This window comes from Otolemur garnettii, unplaced genomic scaffold (genome assembly GCF_000181295.1).
Source record: "Otolemur garnettii isolate 467f Iridium unplaced genomic scaffold, OtoGar3 scaffold00087, whole genome shotgun sequence".
Classification (NCBI taxonomy): domain Eukaryota; kingdom Metazoa; phylum Chordata; class Mammalia; order Primates; family Galagidae; genus Otolemur; species Otolemur garnettii.
In genome coordinates this window covers 3,798,570-3,816,563 of record NW_003852482.1, presented here as the reverse complement: position 1 = coordinate 3,816,563, position 17,994 = coordinate 3,798,570, and the positions used below count along the sequence as shown (strand labels likewise).

At 55.9% G+C, this 17,994-nt stretch overlaps 1 protein-coding gene across 2 annotated transcripts in view; it reads right to left on the bottom strand.

Annotated features, from left to right (window-relative positions):
* COL5A1 (collagen type V alpha 1 chain) overlaps positions 1 to 17,994 on the bottom strand; it is a 179,024-nt gene that overhangs the window by 38,968 nt on the left and 122,062 nt on the right. For both annotated transcript variants that reach the window (XM_003794863.3, XM_012808312.2), the window contains exons 30-42: positions 17,709 to 17,816; positions 16,862 to 16,915; positions 14,842 to 14,895; positions 10,422 to 10,466; positions 10,235 to 10,288; positions 9,304 to 9,348; positions 8,810 to 8,863; positions 7,686 to 7,739; positions 4,515 to 4,568; positions 3,519 to 3,626; positions 2,658 to 2,747; positions 2,500 to 2,553; positions 1,516 to 1,623 (exon numbers count right to left, since the gene is read on the bottom strand). In XM_003794863.3, the coding sequence (XP_003794911.1) occupies positions 1,516 to 1,623; positions 2,500 to 2,553; positions 2,658 to 2,747; positions 3,519 to 3,626; positions 4,515 to 4,568; positions 7,686 to 7,739; positions 8,810 to 8,863; positions 9,304 to 9,348; positions 10,235 to 10,288; positions 10,422 to 10,466; positions 14,842 to 14,895; positions 16,862 to 16,915; positions 17,709 to 17,816 (882 nt within the window). The remainder of the gene's footprint in view (positions 1 to 1,515; positions 1,624 to 2,499; positions 2,554 to 2,657; positions 2,748 to 3,518; positions 3,627 to 4,514; positions 4,569 to 7,685; positions 7,740 to 8,809; positions 8,864 to 9,303; positions 9,349 to 10,234; positions 10,289 to 10,421; positions 10,467 to 14,841; positions 14,896 to 16,861; positions 16,916 to 17,708; positions 17,817 to 17,994) is intronic.

The window sequence follows — 17,994 nt, the reverse complement described above, 5'->3', positions numbered from 1 at the left end:
CCCTTCATCTGAGGACTCACAGACAGAGGGGGTGCGCCCTGGGAGAGGGATGATGTTTGGACCCCAACGCAGATCTGGCTCTACATCACCATCCCATCGTGTTGCCCCCTGCCCTCCCGCACAAGGCACTTTCTGCTCCACGAATCAGCGTCTGTCCATCCACAGTTCTTCAGCTTCGCTGAAGCTACAAAGGCCACAGCTACGTGAGGCTTTTCTGGGCCCTTTCTCACATTACCGGTGAGGCTGGGAGCTCCTGGAGACACCCTGACCTCTCCTTGACCTCCTGTTCTCTCTGCAGCTGTTCTGGGAGAATAAATGTCTCCCTGGGTAAGGCCCCTCCTGCTAGGTTTCTGCTTCAATATTTACTCTCTGAAGACAATGATCACTTGGCTTCCTGGCGACATCCTGTGTCCTCTACCCACCTGCATTGAAGGCCCCAGGTGTCCCAGTCCTGGGTGCCTCATAGGAGACACTGAGATGCCATCAGAGCTGCCAGAGACACACTGATGGATTCCCAGGGCTGCAGGTGTCCCCAGCGTGGCTCCCGTGGGGGCCAGGAATGTGGGCTGCTCTCTCCACCCAGGAGCCGCTGAGCGAAATGCACACAGTGATCCTGCCTTTGAGACAGGTCAACCTGCTCGCAACAACTTCCCTGGACACAACTATGTTGACATATATAGAATCCTCCAGAACTCAGACTCATTGGGACCCTGAGTTGGGAGGAGAGGGGCTAAGCGGAATTGGTCTCCAGAGCTGTCGGAGCTGGCCCAGGGGGACGTTGTAGCACTGCGTGGCGGGACTCCAACGTGGGCCCAGAGAGCCACTCCTGGGTGCTAAGTGGGGTTTTTTCAGCCCTCTAGGAAGGGGCTGGAGGGAAGTGCCTCAGCAGGACCAGAGCTTGTTCACCTCCTTTGTGTAAACCGACATGCAGTGGCCACAAGACACGCCCTTCCCTGCTCCTGAGGCTTCACAGAACCTGTGAGCTTCAGATCACTGAGAGGTTGGCTTGTTGTGGGTACAGGGGCCAAAGTCTTATCTCCCCATGGTCTATCTCTCATCCCATCACTGATGGACATCACAGGGGCCATTCCAAATGTCCATCTTTCTCATAAAAAGACTAGCCATGGGTTTGGGCCAGCAGAGAGGAGCGTTCTCATCCACACACAGCACTCAGAGGCTGGACTGAGACCAAGTCCACAGGGGACACTGGCTCTGGTCCCTCACTCTGTGCATATACTCGACACCAATGTGCAAGTGTGGACAGCCTGAGCCCTGGCCAGCGTCTCACCCATGGTGCCACCAGCTGGGCCCACTCACTGAAGCTGGCACAAGGACCCCACTCAGGACACCTTGGAATATACATGTCCCAGAAGATGATTATAAACCTCCCTTATACCTCAGGCCCCCCAGAAAAATATCCATGGGGATGTCACAGGGGGACGGGCAAGGCTAGGCATGAGGACAACCCCAGTGCCTCCAAGGGGAGGGCTCCCCCAAACCCAAGGCTGTACTTACGGGAGCCCCTTTCTCTCCAGCTGGCCCTGGCGGTCCCTGGGGCCCAGGTCTCCCTGGAATTCCGATGGGTCCAGCAGCACCAGCTGGGCCTCTCTCCCCCGGAGAACCCTGGGATGGAGCGAGAAAGTGGTTTGTTTCAAAAGCTCTCACACTGCCTGGACACAACCTCCAGAAGCACCACGTGCTCACTCTAGAGCCCACAGTGGCTCCTGGTGGCCCTCTGTAAGCACAGACTGGAGGTTCCATGCCTTCAGGGCCCCCTCAGCTCTTTACCTCCCATATTCCATGCTCACATGGCCTGCTCTCCATGTCTGAGAGCAAGTCTTCTGTGCCCCTCCTCTCTATCAGTGCCTACAAACCACTCACCCACCCAGAGGCAGGCATTGCCCTGGGGGGGAACACCTGGCCTGGTCTAGGGGTCACACGGAGAGGCCATTGCTCCCCAACAAGCCCAGCCCTCCACCTGTCCTTATCAGAGGATGAGAGTTAGTGGCCATGCCACTTGGGGTGCAAGGGGAACCCCCATATGGCCCCCAAGTCCTTAAGACCACAGGTAATTGTTGGGAATCATGGAATTTTTAGGTTGGTATCTTAAAGCTGGGGGGGCTCACCTAGTTTAAAGGACAGCCGAGAAGACTGGGCAGTCTGGTTCTAGAGGAACCCTCAGTATCCATGGAGACCCACGTCCATCCCACCCCACTGGCCCAGCCCAGACCCACATGAGGCCTGTGAGCTCTGTCTTACTCTTCCTGCATGGACTTCCATCTCCCACTTCCTCACACAACACACCCCTGGGACCCGCCTCACCCAGCTGCCAGCTCGGGATGTGCTGCCTGCCCCTACCAGAGGCCACCTTCCCCACCACATCCTCCACACCAGCTGAGGTGGGGACACACAGCTGTGCTTTCTCACTCCTGGGACTGCACTGTCTTGCCGGCCAAGTCAGCTTTGCGGAAGAGGATGGGACAAGAGGCTGTGACTCACCGCAGGGCCAGGTGGGCCGGGAGGGCCTTCACTGCCTTTCAGTCCGACAGCTCCCTGCAAAGCCAAAGTCATGTGGGTCAGAGACAAGCGAGGAGAGACCCCCCCCCCCCAGGGCTGCACACTGCCCAGCCTCATCCCCACCTTGGCCCCTCACTCACCACTGGACCAGGAAGCCCTCGATCCCCAGGGAAGCCGCGTAGTCCAGGAGGGCCGTCTTTCCCGGGGATGCCAGCAGGGCCGGGGTCACCCTGGAAACAGAGCCAGAGATTGGTTTTGCTGGGAGCTAGTGCAGGACTTTTATGCCAAGATCCACCTGAGATTTGGGTTGAATTGGGGTCATCTTCTGGCCAATTGGCAGTAAATAAATTTTGGAGCCCTGACTGGACTCGTTGGTGGCCCAGGCCCTGAAGCTCGTGCTGGTTGGCTGTGTGTGTGCAGATCCCCAGGCCACCAGACTCGACCAGAGACTCTCCCTCTATGCTGCCTGGAGCTCCAGGGCCCTCACCCACAATGGGCGAGTGGCAGCTGAGGTGGCACCTACTGCTTCCAGCGATCTGGGGCTCTTCACTAGGCTGGGCCCACATAGAGGAATCCGTGGCCAGCACAGTGTTAAACGCTGCCCTAAACGGCCACATTACTCCAGGCACCTCCTTCTACCCGGAAAGCACGCTTTCTGACAGCAAGCACCATGACAGCCTTTGCCATCCTTTGATACCTTCCAGCCCTTTCTCTGGGGTCCGACATGGGAGCACAGGGGATTTTTTCAAACCAGCAGGTTTGGTGTGAGGAAGACTTGACCCCTGACCCCACCACGCACCTGCTGCTCTGGGTGCAGCTCCAACGCTGGTGCAAATTAAGAAACAATGCGCTAGCTTTAGGGTTTGGGAGCAAGGGGCATAGAGAGCATTTGTTTGAGGAATTACCCACTTACCAGAAAAGAGCATGAGAAAATACTAGAGTCCCCAAAATGATTCCTTAGGAAAAGCCCAGCCTTGATACGGAAGGTTCCAGAAACTCACCTTTGTCCCTTCTTTTCCAGCAAGGCCTGGAAGCCCCTGTTCCCCTGGGGGGCCGGGAGGCCCGGGGTGGCCACGTTCACCCATTGGGCCTGTTTCTCCCGTGGGACCCTGGGGGGAAATCAGCATCAGTCACAATACGTTTTAAGTGACTTGCAAGAGGGTGACCTCCTTTTTTCAAATCTCAGGACACAAGGGAGGCGAAGAGCTTCTTGCAGGCCCACCAACCTACACATTCCTCTAGTGAAAATCCAGGAGGGAAAGACCAAAGCAAGCTGCCCCTGCCTGCCTCCATGTCACGGCCCTGCAGGGCGCTCTTTCCCCTGCTCAGCACCGTCCAGGAGGCACAGCAAGCTGTGTTCCAGGGTGTGCAGTGAGGGGCAGCCCCATCAGCCACCGCAGAGGTTGTGGGGGGGCAGGAGGTGCAGGGCCATGCTGGGCTGCAAGTCGGTGCGCCCTCAGTCCTGCAGCGGGTAATATCTTGTTTACCCCTACATTAGGGTTGACGTTTCCAAGAAATAAGGTCTCTGCTTCCCTGTTACGTGGCACTGAGCCATCAACCTGGCCGTAAGCCAATCCTTTCGTTGACCTGCTGGTGGTGAGAGCCGTAGGCCCAGGGCACAGATAGGATCTAGTGGCAGGAGAATTTGGCTGCCTTAGACAGACACCCACAGCAAGGACAAGTAGACATGGCTGGGGTCTGCCCTGGGGTGAAAGCTCAGCTCCTGAACCTGACCCTGGTCTGGCCCTGGGCCCAGAGCCTCAGGCAGCTTCCTTTATTCTGCCTTCTGGGGCCACGGGGAGTGTTCAGTGACTCCTCACAACTCCTCTCGGCCCCACATCTGCAAGAGGCAGACTTCACGTTAACAAGTGTCACGGGACCCAGGGTCCTCTCTCAGCAGCACCCACGCCTCCTGGGTCATGGGGGCACTGACCCCCTCTACTGTATAGGTGGGTGACACCGGATGCCCCATGGAACCCAGGGATGTAGCGACTCACCTGAGGGCCGACCACACCTGGGGGGCCAGGGGGGCCGGTCTTGCCTTGGAAACCCTGTCAAGAGAGAATTAATCACTGAGAGTGTGAAGGGGCCCACGCTCTGCCCTCATCTCCCCACGCTGTCCCCAAATAGAGAATATTCCAGACTCCTTTGTTTTGCACCAATTTCATAAAGGTAATGAAGCCAGACAAGCCAGTGTCACTGGCAGCCTTTCCACTGCCATTTTGTCCTGAAATTATTCATCTTTCTATGTCACCAAGCGCTCGTTCTCCGAGTACACGCGGTGCCGTTTCTGGAGTTGGGAGCTACCTCTGGGCGGTTTCTCATTAGTGGCTTTGTGGGAACTCGCCTGCTTTTGTCATTAAAGCACGACAGGTGATTCCGCCAGCATGTTCCCCTGCACATATTTAAAACAGGCAAGAGCGAGGACTTGCTGCTTTCATAACCTGACAGCCTGGCTGTATTATTTTTAGCAGGATTCAGCGGGAGGATCTCACTTCTGCTCTGTGCACTCACGTGCTGTCACAGGCCTGCCTTGGTGTGGGGCACTTGCTATGCTGTCTACACTCTCTTTCACGGGAGGAGCAGAGAGAACCTTAAGGCAACATAAGAGGAATTTCTGGGACTGTCTGCAGAGCATGGCAGGCGTCAGATGAGATGCCATCTGCAGGTGCCACCTGACACTTGCAGGGACATGCAGATGTTTGGCTTGGAGGCCTGAGAGGGAAGCTCTGGACTCTGGAGAAGGAAATAGCTGGCCGCAAGGCCCTGGCTAGCAGCTCACTGCTTCACTGTCCTCATGGCAGAACAAAGGGTTTTCACATGTGTTGCCCCAATGACAATTACACATGCGACCCAGGGCAGATTAGGCTTCTCTGCAATTTCTAGGAGGGCTCTTTCCTTGAGGCCTGGCCCAGTTGCATACAGTGGGCTAGAATGATCATCTCTCATGCAGTATTCTCCACAGCTTACACTTACAGGTCAGAAACAAGGGCTGGGGCACAGGTTGGAGCACTTCCTGCTCAGTGGACCAGGGAGGAGTGACCAGAAAGCCTCGCTAATGTCCGAGTTAACCACAGAAACAAGGAAGACCCCACTCCCTGGCCCACAATCATCCGTGAGGTTGAGGAGGGAATTTGTCCTCAACCCTTCACTGAGAATGGGCTTTGGCTCACGTTCAAAGGAAGTGAAGGCTACTCATATTTTCATTTTCAAAAGAAAGAAAATAATCAACCCCTTAGGGAAGATCCTTCTGGAGGAGACTTTGTGTCCCCGGCCAGTCTCAGGGAGGGGGCGTCCACCAGCATCACCATGGCACCCTGTATCTAGGAGGTGAGTGGACGCAGCAGAGGCAGCAGGAAGGTACATGTGTAAGTTGCCAAGCAGAGACCAGCAGCTGATTATCTTACCAGCCTCTTCTCAGAGTAAGTCAGAGGGGGAAACGCACATAATCTGCAAACCTCTACCTTGTCTCCTTGAAAGGCATTAGAGAAAAATAGGCAAAGCTCAGAAGAAATGTTTTAATTTTTCTCTATAAACAAAAGAGTACAGTAATCTTCATTCACCAGCCGGCACGTGCCGTCCAGAACACAGATGAAGGTATAATTAAGAGAGGTTTATCGCAATGAGCCCAAGAGAGACAAAGGGATTTTTAAAAAGTGGGTACCAGCTCGGCGCCTATAGCTCAACCGGCTAAGGCGCCAGCCACGTACACCTAAGGTGGCGGGTTCGAATCCCCAGCCCGGACCCGCCAAACAACAATGACGGCTGCAACCAAAAAATAGCCGGGCGTTGTGGCGGGCGCCTGTGGTCCCAGCTACTTGGGAGGCGGAGGCAGGAGACTCGCTTGAGCCCAGGAGTTGGAGGTTGCTGTGAGCTGTGATGCCATAGCACTCTACCCAGGGGGACAGCTTGAGGCTCTGTCTCAAAAAAAAAAAAAAAAGTGGGTACCAAGAAAATATTAAACATGCCATTCAAAGCCCACTGCAGGAAAGGGCCTGCTTTTGCCAGGAGAGTCCTTTATAAGCTTTTGACCACAGAGAAACTGGTTGCAGAGACAAAGGGGCTGCTCCAGCACCGGATGTGCCCCACTCTCCTTGGGGGACGTGCTTACACCTCTGCACTTCATCTTCAAGTTGCATGAAGCAAACACAGAGAAGGAACAGCATAGTGACAAGAAAGTCACCCAGCACCACAAGTCCCCGGATAGTCCAGGTTGCAAGTGTGAGCAAGGGTACAGGTGTGCCGACACCCTTTCCAGGACATGTCTACAGGGAACCAAGCCAGATCCCCAAAGGAGCAGAGCCAGGAAGTGAGTGCATCTCTGACAAATGCTTTCTCCCCTAACTCAAAATGTGTGTGGTCCTTGGCGTGTGCTGACCTTGCCTATAATCTGTATTTCTAAAGGCAAGGGCAAGGTCAAAGGTGAATGTGCGAAGCAAACCTGCCCAGCATGTCCTCAGCTAAATGCCCAGGGAAGGCCAGCCGTTATTCCAGAGGGAAACAAAGGCTGGTCTCAGTATACCCAGATTCACCTTGCCTCTTAGTGGTTTTAAACGTGGGCTCCGACCAAAATCACAAAGACCGTCAAAAAGACGGAAGCTGCTTCTGCACAGAGAGGTCACACAGCCGCTACACAGAGGTCACAGGGCCACTTCACAGAGAGGACATACACAGAGGTCACAGGGTCACTACACGGAGAGGCCATGGGGCCACTACACAGAGGTCGCAGGGCCTCAGCACAGAGAGGTCACAGGGCCACTGCATAGAGGTCGCAGGCCCTCAGCACAGAGAGGACACAGGGCCGCTACACAGAGGTCACAGGGCCACTACACAGAGGTCATAAGGCCTCTACACAGAGGTCACAGGGCCACTACACAGAGGTCACACGGCCACTACACAGAGGTCATAAGGCCTCTACACAGAAGTCACAGGGCCTCAGCACAGAGAGGTCACAGGGCCACTACACAGGTGTTCTACACCAGGCCCTTCCCACAGGGCCTGACCTCAAGTCAATGGAAGATTACCAGCCCCTGACAGCCTTTCTGAGGCTCACCAGTCTCCCCTGAGCCAGGGGGTCCCCCTAAACTACACTGGGCAGTTGAGACAGTGCTATGTACAAGGAGGTAACAGGTCAGCCAGCGAGCACCCAGGCCAGCCACAATACTCACAGTCTCGCCTCTCTGTCCAGGGTGTCCTGGGAGCCCATCCTTGCCTGGAGGGCCCTGAAGAAAAGAACAAAGCAAAGATGTTCCATTCAGGCCTGAGGAGCAACCTGCAGGATGCCACCCCACACCGGAAGCCATAGCCTTTCCATGGCTCTTGCCCTCGGAACATCCTCCCATATTGACAGTCACAGTGAGGACAAAAACAAGTATCAGAGAGGAGCCCTTCCCAGGTGCCATTGCCAGCATCTGCCCCTCACTCCACAGGGGGACATGCTGTCACCATCCTCCTCTCCCAGGGAGAAATGGGGCAGGGGGTCCAGCTGATGTCCTAAGGGCCCGCCAGCAGAGGCATAGGTGGTCCTGAGAACCAAGTCCAGCTGCCTGCCAGGCACTGCCCTCCACCACGCCCTGCTAGGTAATAAGCCCCAGTGTTAAGAGAGTTTTTTTAGAGGGGTAGTAGGGCAATGAACTGAACCCAGGGTAAGCTGAATTCTGTCCACTCAAAGATATATTGAAGTCCTAACCCCTGGAGCCTGTGAACGAGATCTCACTTGGAAATAGGGTCTCTACTAGCGTAATCAGGTCAAGAAGAAGTCACAGTGGACAAGGGCACCCCCTGCCCCTGAGACCAGTGTCCCCATAAAGAGAGCGATTTGAAGACACAGACACAGGAGAGGGCCGTCAGGGTGATGTGTCCACAGGCCCTGGGGCACCCGGACTGGCTGCATCACCAGACTCCGGGGGAGGCATGACGCTGACCACTCCCCAGAGCTGACACTGATTTCAGACATCTGGCCTCCAGAACTGGGAAAGAGTAATTTCTGTTGTTTTCAGCAACCCAGTTTGTGGTCATCTGCTACATCATCCCCAGGACACAAACAGCCCCGACTAGAAGTGCAAGATAGCCAGGAGGAGGAAGGCGTCCACACACACTGTCCAGCACAGGGGCCATCGACAGCCTCAGCCTGGGGTGGTCCCCTCATGCTGCCCCTGCAGGGTCCCACCTGCAGCCTCCCTCCACCAACCCTCCCACTGTGAGGAGCCCGTGGGAAAGACGAGCGTGTCTAGGACAGGCTAATGTCCAAGGGGCCAACTGCGCCAACCCAACAAGGAAGTCTGCTACTTACAGGGGGGCCCTTTGGTCCAGGAAACCCCGTGGGTCCTTGGGGTCCATTGGGTCCCTGGGGACAGAGAATGGCCAGTTTGAGGACAGATGTCCAGCTGCTCCTACTGCTGCCCTCCTGTGTCACTGGTGCTCTGCACACAGGCGTCATTTCTCACTGCCCCCCCCACGAGCTTTCTCCCATTCGTTCATCCCCCCTCCCTCACCACACGGAAACAGGAAGCCCACTGAGGGGCTAAGGGGGCCAGGCTGCAGAGCAATACCACAGGGTGGGGCAGGGCTGAGGACCACCTGCTGTCATCTGGCAAACCCCATGACCAGGGCCAGAGGCACAGGGTCATTATCTCTCACTGGCAGAAGCATTCACTCCCAGGGGACCACGGTCAGGATTACAGGAAAACCCCCACCCCACCCCCACCCCAGCCCAAGAAGCCATGCAGGGGTCTGAGTGAAGCAGGTGCCTTCTGGGAGACGTCCCCAGGGGCTCACGATGCTTACCCGTTCACCAGGAGGGCCGGCTGGGCCGTCACCTCCAGAGTTGCCCTTGGGAGGAAAGGAGAGAGAAAAGCTTCTTACTGTAGCTACTTGGACAAGGGGACTCTAGCCCCCAACTCATTGAAACTTCTGAGTCAAATCCTGGCTGTATGTGTTTCCCAAGGTCACTTTGCCCCTCAAGTAAGGGGCAGAGACTGCGCTGACCAGTGGTACCCAAAGCTGGCCTGTCCTCTGTCTGCACACACAGCTGACAATGAGCTGACATCCACAGGGTTATGACATCTCAAGGCAGAATCCCGGGTCAGACAAAGGCTGTGGTCCAGCCAAGAAGCACATCAAAAACTCATGTGACACAGGGATGTTTCATGGCCTACCCCCCATGTGGCAGCAGCTGTTCCAAGTTCTCACAAGTGAGTGTCAAGCCAAGGAAACACTCACTATGGAAGCATTTTTGGTAACCCCCTGGGTGGTGCGTTCGGTCAGCCGGGGCTGGGCCAACTCTGCACCTCGCCTGGGAGGACATCTCCCTTAACCAGAAGCCACTTGGAAGGTGGGTTCCAGACCCCGCAGGGGCAGCTGCTCACTGGGCAGGCACAAGTCAGGCCCTGGCACTTGTCACACCAGACGTCTGCTGCTTTCAGGCCCCTGGCGAGTCTGCCTCCAGGGTCCAGCCCTGCTGTCCAGCCCTAGCATGTAGCTCAGTCCTGCTCTGCTCACAGGAGCCACCCCCATAAGAGTCACCTTTAGCCCCATGATTCAGTTTGATCTTATTTGTCTAGAGGCCCCTGGAGGGGATATGCTATTTCTTAAATACACCCAGGAAAAGTGGTATTTTTAAATAAAAAGGGCCACAGACACACACACCCCGCCCCCAGGATCCTCATGTCTCAGATGCTTTGGTTCCTGCCGCACCCCACAGAGAGCAGACACATACCTTGGGGCCAGGCTTCCCAGTGATGCCACGTGGGCCTCTCTCACCCCTTGGGCCCTGGACAGCCAGGAGAGAAGAGAGGTCAGCTCAAATCCTGCAGACTAGGAGACGCCGTCCCTGTGCCCCACACATGCTCCCGAAAATGTGCTCCCAGCTCCCAAAGACGGCCCTCAAGAGAACAGGATGTTACCGTTGGGCCTCGCTGCCCCCTTGGTCCGGGCTTTCCAGGTGTCCCCTAGAATCAGAGAAAGGGCTGGTAAGTCACTCTCAGAATGCCTGGCCCTGCATGGGCGGCAGCCCCCTCGGAGTTATTTAGAGACTGAATTCCCAGGAGGCTGGGAGGGACACAGGCCTTCCCGGCCACCTCCTTATCTTTGTTTGAGTAGGAGATGGCGAGGCAGCTCACGGCACACTCAACACACAGCACTCTATGCTGGCCCAGGCCCCGGGAAAATCCAATTTTCTTTCTGAAGGCTGATAGATGTTTAGTCTGTTATCTGGCTTCCTTTCCCCACCACATCCACATCCCTCCCTCTGTCCTCCTCCTCCTCTCTGTCTCCCCCTCTCTGCAGGAGGGAAATCATTATTGCAAGAAAAAGAGAAGAAAATCCACCCCTTTCATACATAATTTACTTTTCCTACAGTTAAGAATATTAGCCATTAAATTTTCAACAGACCCTGCACACCGACAAACTTGCAATTTAACATATAAATCACAGATCTGAGAGTCCTCTGCTTCTGCTGTAATAGAATTTGGATTCCTTTATCCATTGTTGTTTTGAGTTTTCCAAACCACAGAAACCAACGCACTGCACTTGTTTTTTCCACGGCAAAGACATAAGAGCTGGGCGCACAGTGCGTGGTGATGAATGGAGCGCGGACGTGTTGCCGACCTGCTCTCGGCTCCTCTCCCCAAGTTTTATTCTGGCTGCTAACGGGAGAGCCCGAGATGCATCTGTGTCACTAAGGGCCACTGGTGAGTTTCCTCTTCCTGCCTTTCCATCACTTGCTGCCAGAATCAAAGCTGCTTCCTGGAGCTTCCCATCTTGAAATGCGTTTAATAAAACTGTTGTAGTGACGAATTAATTACGTTGCTTTTTGATGCTTCAATTACATGGTGATATCCTTCAGTCTCAAATAAATATTTGCACATGAAAATGAACACAGCACCTGGCTCCTTCCAGTGACAGACATTCCGCCTGTGTGGATACTGTGACCAACCCAGGACTTCCCAGCACTTCCAGACAAATCCTGGCTGCCAGGTCTCCTCACTCCCACTGTCCACCAAAGTGACACCCCTCAGCCGGCACCACAATGACCAAACCGCACCTCAACCCTGCAGCACAAATGGGTCTCAGTGACTGTCCATGCTACCTGTGCCTGATGCAGGGGCATCAGAGCCCTGGCAGGGAGCAGAGCCTCAGCCACAGGCCCGCTGGCCTCCGAGGTGGCACCTTGCTCATAGTATTCTTTGTAAACTAAGCGAAGCTGAGGAGCCTGGAGCTGTGGAACAGAAGGTCCCCACACCTCCCTAACAGGCTCCTTAACAACCGTTGTGAGTACCCTTCCTCTCATCCCTGCTGGAAAGGGATGGACAGTCCCAGCAATGACCTTGCCAATGTCCCCCGCTTGACACGTCTTCAGGTGGCTGGTGGGCATTCCTAAGGGCTGGTCTTCCCTCTCCCCAAGCAGGGCCCCTGGCATCCCCCCCATGGCCCAGGGCACAGGCCCATGGTGGCCGTCACTTTGCTCACATCTCCACCCTCAGCTACAGCCCGTTTCAGACAGCAACTTGTGTCCCTGATCTTCATGTCCAGCCTGCAATCAATGGTCCCCAGTGCACAGCCACGAGTCCTACAGGGGCTGGAGGGCCAGGCAGGCAGCCTAGTCACACTGGCAGTCTGTCACCTGGATGCATCCCCCACACCAGGACACCCAAGTGACTTAAAAGGTTTCCCTGGAGAGCATAGCCCCCATCACCACCCTGGAGCCCTCTAGTCCCCTTTCGGATTCCCCCCACAACACGGGGAACTGAGCTGCTTTATCATTCTCCCACATTCCCCTTGACTAAACCAGTAGTGACCACGGCCTCTGCCAGGCTCCCCTGCACAACTCTTCCCTGATGGGCTCAGCCAACCTTCGCCTTGTCCCTCCACCTGCTCCACCTTCGCCCTGTCCCTCCACCTGCTCCACCTTCGCCCTGTCCCTCCCCTTTCTCCACCTCCACCCTGTCCCTCCCCTTTCTCCACCTCCACCCTGTCTCTCCCCTTTCTCCACCTCCACCCTGTCCCTCCCCTTTCTCCACCTTCACCTTGTCTCTCCCCTTTCTCCACCTCCACCCTATTCCTCCACCTGCTCCACCTTCACCCTGTCCCTCCACCTGCTCGACCTTCGCCTTGTCCCTCCCCCTGCTCGACCTTCACCCTGTCCCTCCATCTTCTCCCCACTCCACTCTGTTTTCCTACTGTCCCTACCCAACTGCCATCCCTCCTATGGCTCAGCAGAAATGTCACTGTCTCTGGGAAGCCTCCCTGGGCTTCCTGGTTAGACTTGGGCCTCTGACGGCTCCCTGAGTCCCCCTTGTCCCTCATGGTGAGGGGAACACCTGTGCATTCTGGCCCATGGTGCTGCTCTCTGGACAGCAGGGGGAGGCCGGGTTGATCACCTGAGCCCTCAGCCTGGCAAAGCGCCCCACACATAGGGAGGACTTGAGAAGCTTGAGCTGTTGGAGTGAGTGAACTTTAAATGAAACCCCGGATTATGAAGTTCAAGGAAGCGGACAGAAAGTGGGATAGCACCTAGGCTCAGACGAGAGGCGTCAGTGAGGGCTGGCCTGGGGGACAGCCAGGAAGGGCCACCCAGCCCAGCATGCTGACGGTGCCACTCTGTCCTTCCCCAGCTGTGGTACAAAGCAACAGCTCCATCCAGCATATCATCCTACACTTTAGACACCTCTTTTCAGCGATCTGACTGGAAGTCTCCCAGGGCAACAGCTGTGCTGGGCCTGCTGAGGAGGAGGCTCTGACGGGCCACAGGGAGGAGGAAGAGGCCCGGGGCTCCAGCCCACATGGATCAACCACACCACCACGCGCTGACAAGGAAGCAAATGCCTCATCTTCTCCAACTGAGGTCCATCTTGTGAGTTGAGCCTTGAGCATGGAGCAGTCGGGGTTGGACATCTGAAGCCCAGAGCAGCCTTGGGCAGCTCCCATCTGTGGCTGGGGTCTGTGGCACCTGGCCGGGCCTGGCAGGTTGTGGCTTGAGTCAGGCTTTCTATGTTGCCTCGTGACCCACATGGCAGATGCCCTGGACAACAGACACTTGTGCCCTGAGGGAGCCAGAGCATTTGTCCAGACCCCAGCTCAGGAACAGTGAGGCCAAGGGGCCCAAGGGCAGAGCATGTGGCCAGTGGAGTCTCCAGTGACTCCATGTGACCTAAGGGGGCCTCAGCCCCTGGTTCCTGTGGTCCTCCATGGGAAGTGTTTGTGGTAAATTCGCATTGCTGGCCACTGAAGGTCACATTATTTCCTTGTAGTGTGGTGGGAGAGGCTCTGGTGTGAGAGCAGTGCCTATGGGTGTGCAGAGGACAGCCTTTCCCCAAGACACCAGTCGGACCATCTCTAGAGGAGAGAATGACCAACAGGTAGACGGAGAGAGATAAACCAGGTAAACAGGAGACGGGTGGAGAGATGAACAGAGAGACAGCTAAACAGAGGCAGGCAGGCATGTGGCAGTGGGTGGCAGACACAGGGGTGATGGGCCCAGGGCCGGGCTGTGCACATGTGCTCAGAACAGCCTTTGTTTCCCTGTTCTTCGAATCTGGCCAAACACGTTTGCTCACGAGGTCTTGGCTGTCCTGAAGTCTTTCTCTTTGTCCCTAAGGGAGTGTGTGGACTCCGCTTTAAACACAACATTCACAGGAGGCCGCATGCCTGGGGAGGCTCTGCAGCCCTGTTCCTCCGTGTGTGAGGAGAACAGCAAGGGGCCTGGGAGGGTGGGCTGGTGGGCCTCGGGCTCAGGGCTGGGTGTGCAGTGCCCGCAAAGGCTGCCGTCTTCTGAGGCAGCACACACCCCCACCTCTCAGGCCAGCTCAGAGTCCAAGGCCTGAGGTGACCATCTTGCTCTGTCTTCTCGACTGCCACGCTCAGGCACTGTGACTTTGTTAAGGAGTGTTCTGGGCAGCAGGGACTCCGGAAGCAGGGAGGACACAGCTGCCCTGCCCAGCCCCCACATGCCTCACCCAGGGGGTAGAACGGGGGTGACAAAATGTGTTATGCTGGTGGGGGCTCACAACAATGCCAGCTGCTAACGGGGAATGACTGAATTGGGACCTGGGGAGGGAGGCACTGGGACATTAAAAGAAAGAAAAGAAAACTCCTTTTCTCTTTGCTTTTAAAAATAGCTTGGAAGAAAAGTCCACTTGGGTAGAAAGGGAGGAGGAATTGCTTTCTACTAATGACCTAGAAGAGCCTTCTGGACTGAGGTGCTTCTCAGGGAACAGCGTGGGCAGCCAGGTGGGTGAGAAGTAACCAGGTCACTGACTGCAGAACCAGCTGCCACCCACCAGGGCAGCTGAGCCAGCCACTGAGCAGTGGCCGGGCTGTCCTTACCCTGCCGCCCTTCTCTCCGTTGGCACCAGGAAATCCAGGGAATCCAACAGAGCCCTGAAAGAGAGTCACAGAGGATATCACTGTGCACCTGCCAGCTGGGGGAGGGGCACGTGTGATAGTGCACAGACTCTGACCCCAGTGCCACCCGCCCCCCTCCATCTACCTGTCCAGGCACCCACCCACCCACCCACTCTAAACATTACTTCCGTAGCATCTCAGACTTGACATCTAAAAACCCAAACAGCCTTAGCCAGGCCTCCGCTCCTCTCTCCCCACTGTCCCCCAACACGCCATGTCTGTAAAATACTGGCTGGTGTTTCAAAAGAAAAGGGGACAGGGCTACCAAGATTAGTGAGACGAGTCTCACTCTGTGACACGTTGTGGTGCTTTGCTGCCACGTTCTGTGGTCTTCCCACAGTATCTCCAAATACAGCACAGCAACTCCCAGACAAATACAAATTCATGGCCCCATGACAGCGTCTAACAGCTATTTAGCCCTAGAAATCTAGGTGTGTACAGATGAAAGGTGAGCGTAAGGACTCTTATCTGGCAAATATCCAAACACCTCCCACAGGTGGAAGGTGCACCAAGCACCACAGCGAAACCCTGAGCCCTCCTCCATCTGCCCGTAATGTCACACTGGCTAGTCCCCAGCAGGCCTCTCCCCTCTGTGGGGCTTAACCTGACCTGAGCTCTGAGCCCACATCTGTGAAGAACTTACAGACTTCTCAGCTCCATGTCTCTCACAGGGGACTGAGCTCATGTGCATGGCCACATGCCAATCTGCACAGGAGACTAGACTAAGGAAACCCTGGTATAGGTAACACAGCTCAGTCCAGGACCTGTGTCACTGTGTACGCCAGCCCTTCACCGGATCTGGCCACTGTCCTGAGGACTTGAACAACATGCCCTATCTCTCAAACTTCTCTTCTCTCCCAAAGGGACATGTATTAAAGAGGAAAGATGAACCCATCGGCCTCTCTTTACCCATGACACAGCCATGTTCAAAGCTACATAGGAAACAAAATCCCTGGTAATAGCCAACTGCCTCTCCTGTATGTGGGGTGCATGTCCACACATACACACACACACACACGGCACCAAACTGCCTCTCCTGTACGTGGGGTGCATGTCCACACACACACACAGAGCATCAAACTGCCTCTCCCGCACACGGGGTGTATGTCCACACACACACACACACACACACACGGCACCAAACTGCCTCAGCTGCACGCGGGGTGCGTGTCCACACACACACACACACACAGCACCAGCATTAGTATTCCACAGGAAGGGCGGATATGGAATGGAGAGGCCTGGAGGGCGTCCTGGCCAGCCCACGCCTGGCCACCTGTGTTAACAAGCCCTCGCTCACAGGACGGAAGGCAGAGGAGGCTAACGGGAGGCATCCAAGGGCACATTCGCCGATCTGGAAAGGGTCAGACCTTGCTCTTGCTGCTAATTATGTCTCTAGCGCAGGCAGCTGGTTATTTTTTAAGGCAAAACCATGAATAATAAAACATGGGATTTAGAAAAAAGAAAAAAACGTTTTCAATGATTTCCAAAGCCTTAAGGACCTGTTTCACTTAAACCTGAACATGATTCCATGAAAGAAAGGTTTCCTTTTTCTTTCATACTCTATTACAAGTGAACAGCCTTCAAATCGCCCCAGTGAGGCAGAGCTGAGAGGACTGTTTAAGGAGTTCAGGGTATGGACAAAGGCCACCTTTGTCCACCAGCTGAGCAACAGGTGCAGAGGCCGCCAGGAGGACTGCAGTGCTGTGTGCCCACAGCCTGGGCAGGCTCTGTCCCGTTCTCAGCAAGGCCCCACTGGTCACCCAAGCACCTCCCTTCAAGTTGGCAAACTAACACTCGGGAGGCCCGGCGAGCGGGTCACCCCTCAACATCACACGATCCACCCAGGAGAGCGGATAAGCAGGTGCAGGGCGGGGAGGGGGCCAGCAGAGTGTCCCTACAGTGCACACGTGCTGGGACACCTCCCACAGCTGCAAGTTACCTTTGGCCCTTGTCTTCCTGGGTATCCCGGTAGTCCTGGAACTCCGAGTTTTCCCTACATGGGGAGAAAGTGGTGTTAACAGTGAGTGTGGTATTAATCAAATTGTTTGCTCTGAACACAGAAAAAGCCCGTGTGACCTGGCAGGGCAGGAGGGGGATGCAGCTCTCAGAGGGGCCCTGCCTGTCCTCTGGGATGGAATCACAAGCACCAGGAGAGAAGGAGACAGAAGAGGACATCTGATCAGTCCTGTACCCACATAGAAGCGAACGTCCACAAGGTTGATGCCATTGCGGAAGCGAAAGTGGTTGCAGGTAAATGCCCCAGGGGACATTCCTCAACTGTGGGACACTCTCGCCATGGGGGCAGGGTGCACTGGAAGCCACTCCATATGCTCCCCTTGCTGGCCTGGGGAGGCCTGGGGAGGCCTGGGGAGCCTCTGGCAGCTCCAAAGGGCAGGCAGGCAGGTAACACCAGGTTGCCGTGCCTTCAGGCTGAGATCAGGACACTGATATTTCTCCCGGAGTGGAGGTGGGAACTCAGTAAGGACAGGGGTCCTCGACTGTGTGTGGCAGGGCTCAGACCCCCAAGCTTCACGACCACCAGGAGGAAGGAGCTTCTCCAACACGATGCCAGAGGTCTCCCGGGTTCTCACTCGGGACCAGAAAGGCTCGGTCCATCTACCACAGTCAATGAGGGCAAGAGGCCTGGGTGGGCAGACAAGAACCTGACCAGGCATCACCCCTACGCTGCCCCGGGGTCCCAGGGCAGGGGCAGGCAGGGCCTGTCTAAAGCATTTATGGAGCACAGACCCCTCCAGGACAGTGCTCCAGCATCCAGCATCACCAACCTTCTCCCCACTGGGCCCCAGCGGACCAGGATCACCATTGGGACCTGAGCGACCCTTTGGGCCTTCAGGGCCATCTTCTCCCCTGGGACCAGGTGGGCCAATCTCCCCCTGCAAGTAAGGAAAGAAGAAATGAGGGAGGCCCCCCCACAGTAGCTCCCCTACCACACTGAGAGCGGGCGTAGCAATGGCCAGCTCAGCCTCCCTCACTGCCACCAGTGAGCCCCCAGGTTAGCCCCCCTCACTGCCACCAGTGAGCCCCCAGCGCAGCCCCCCCACTGCCACCAGT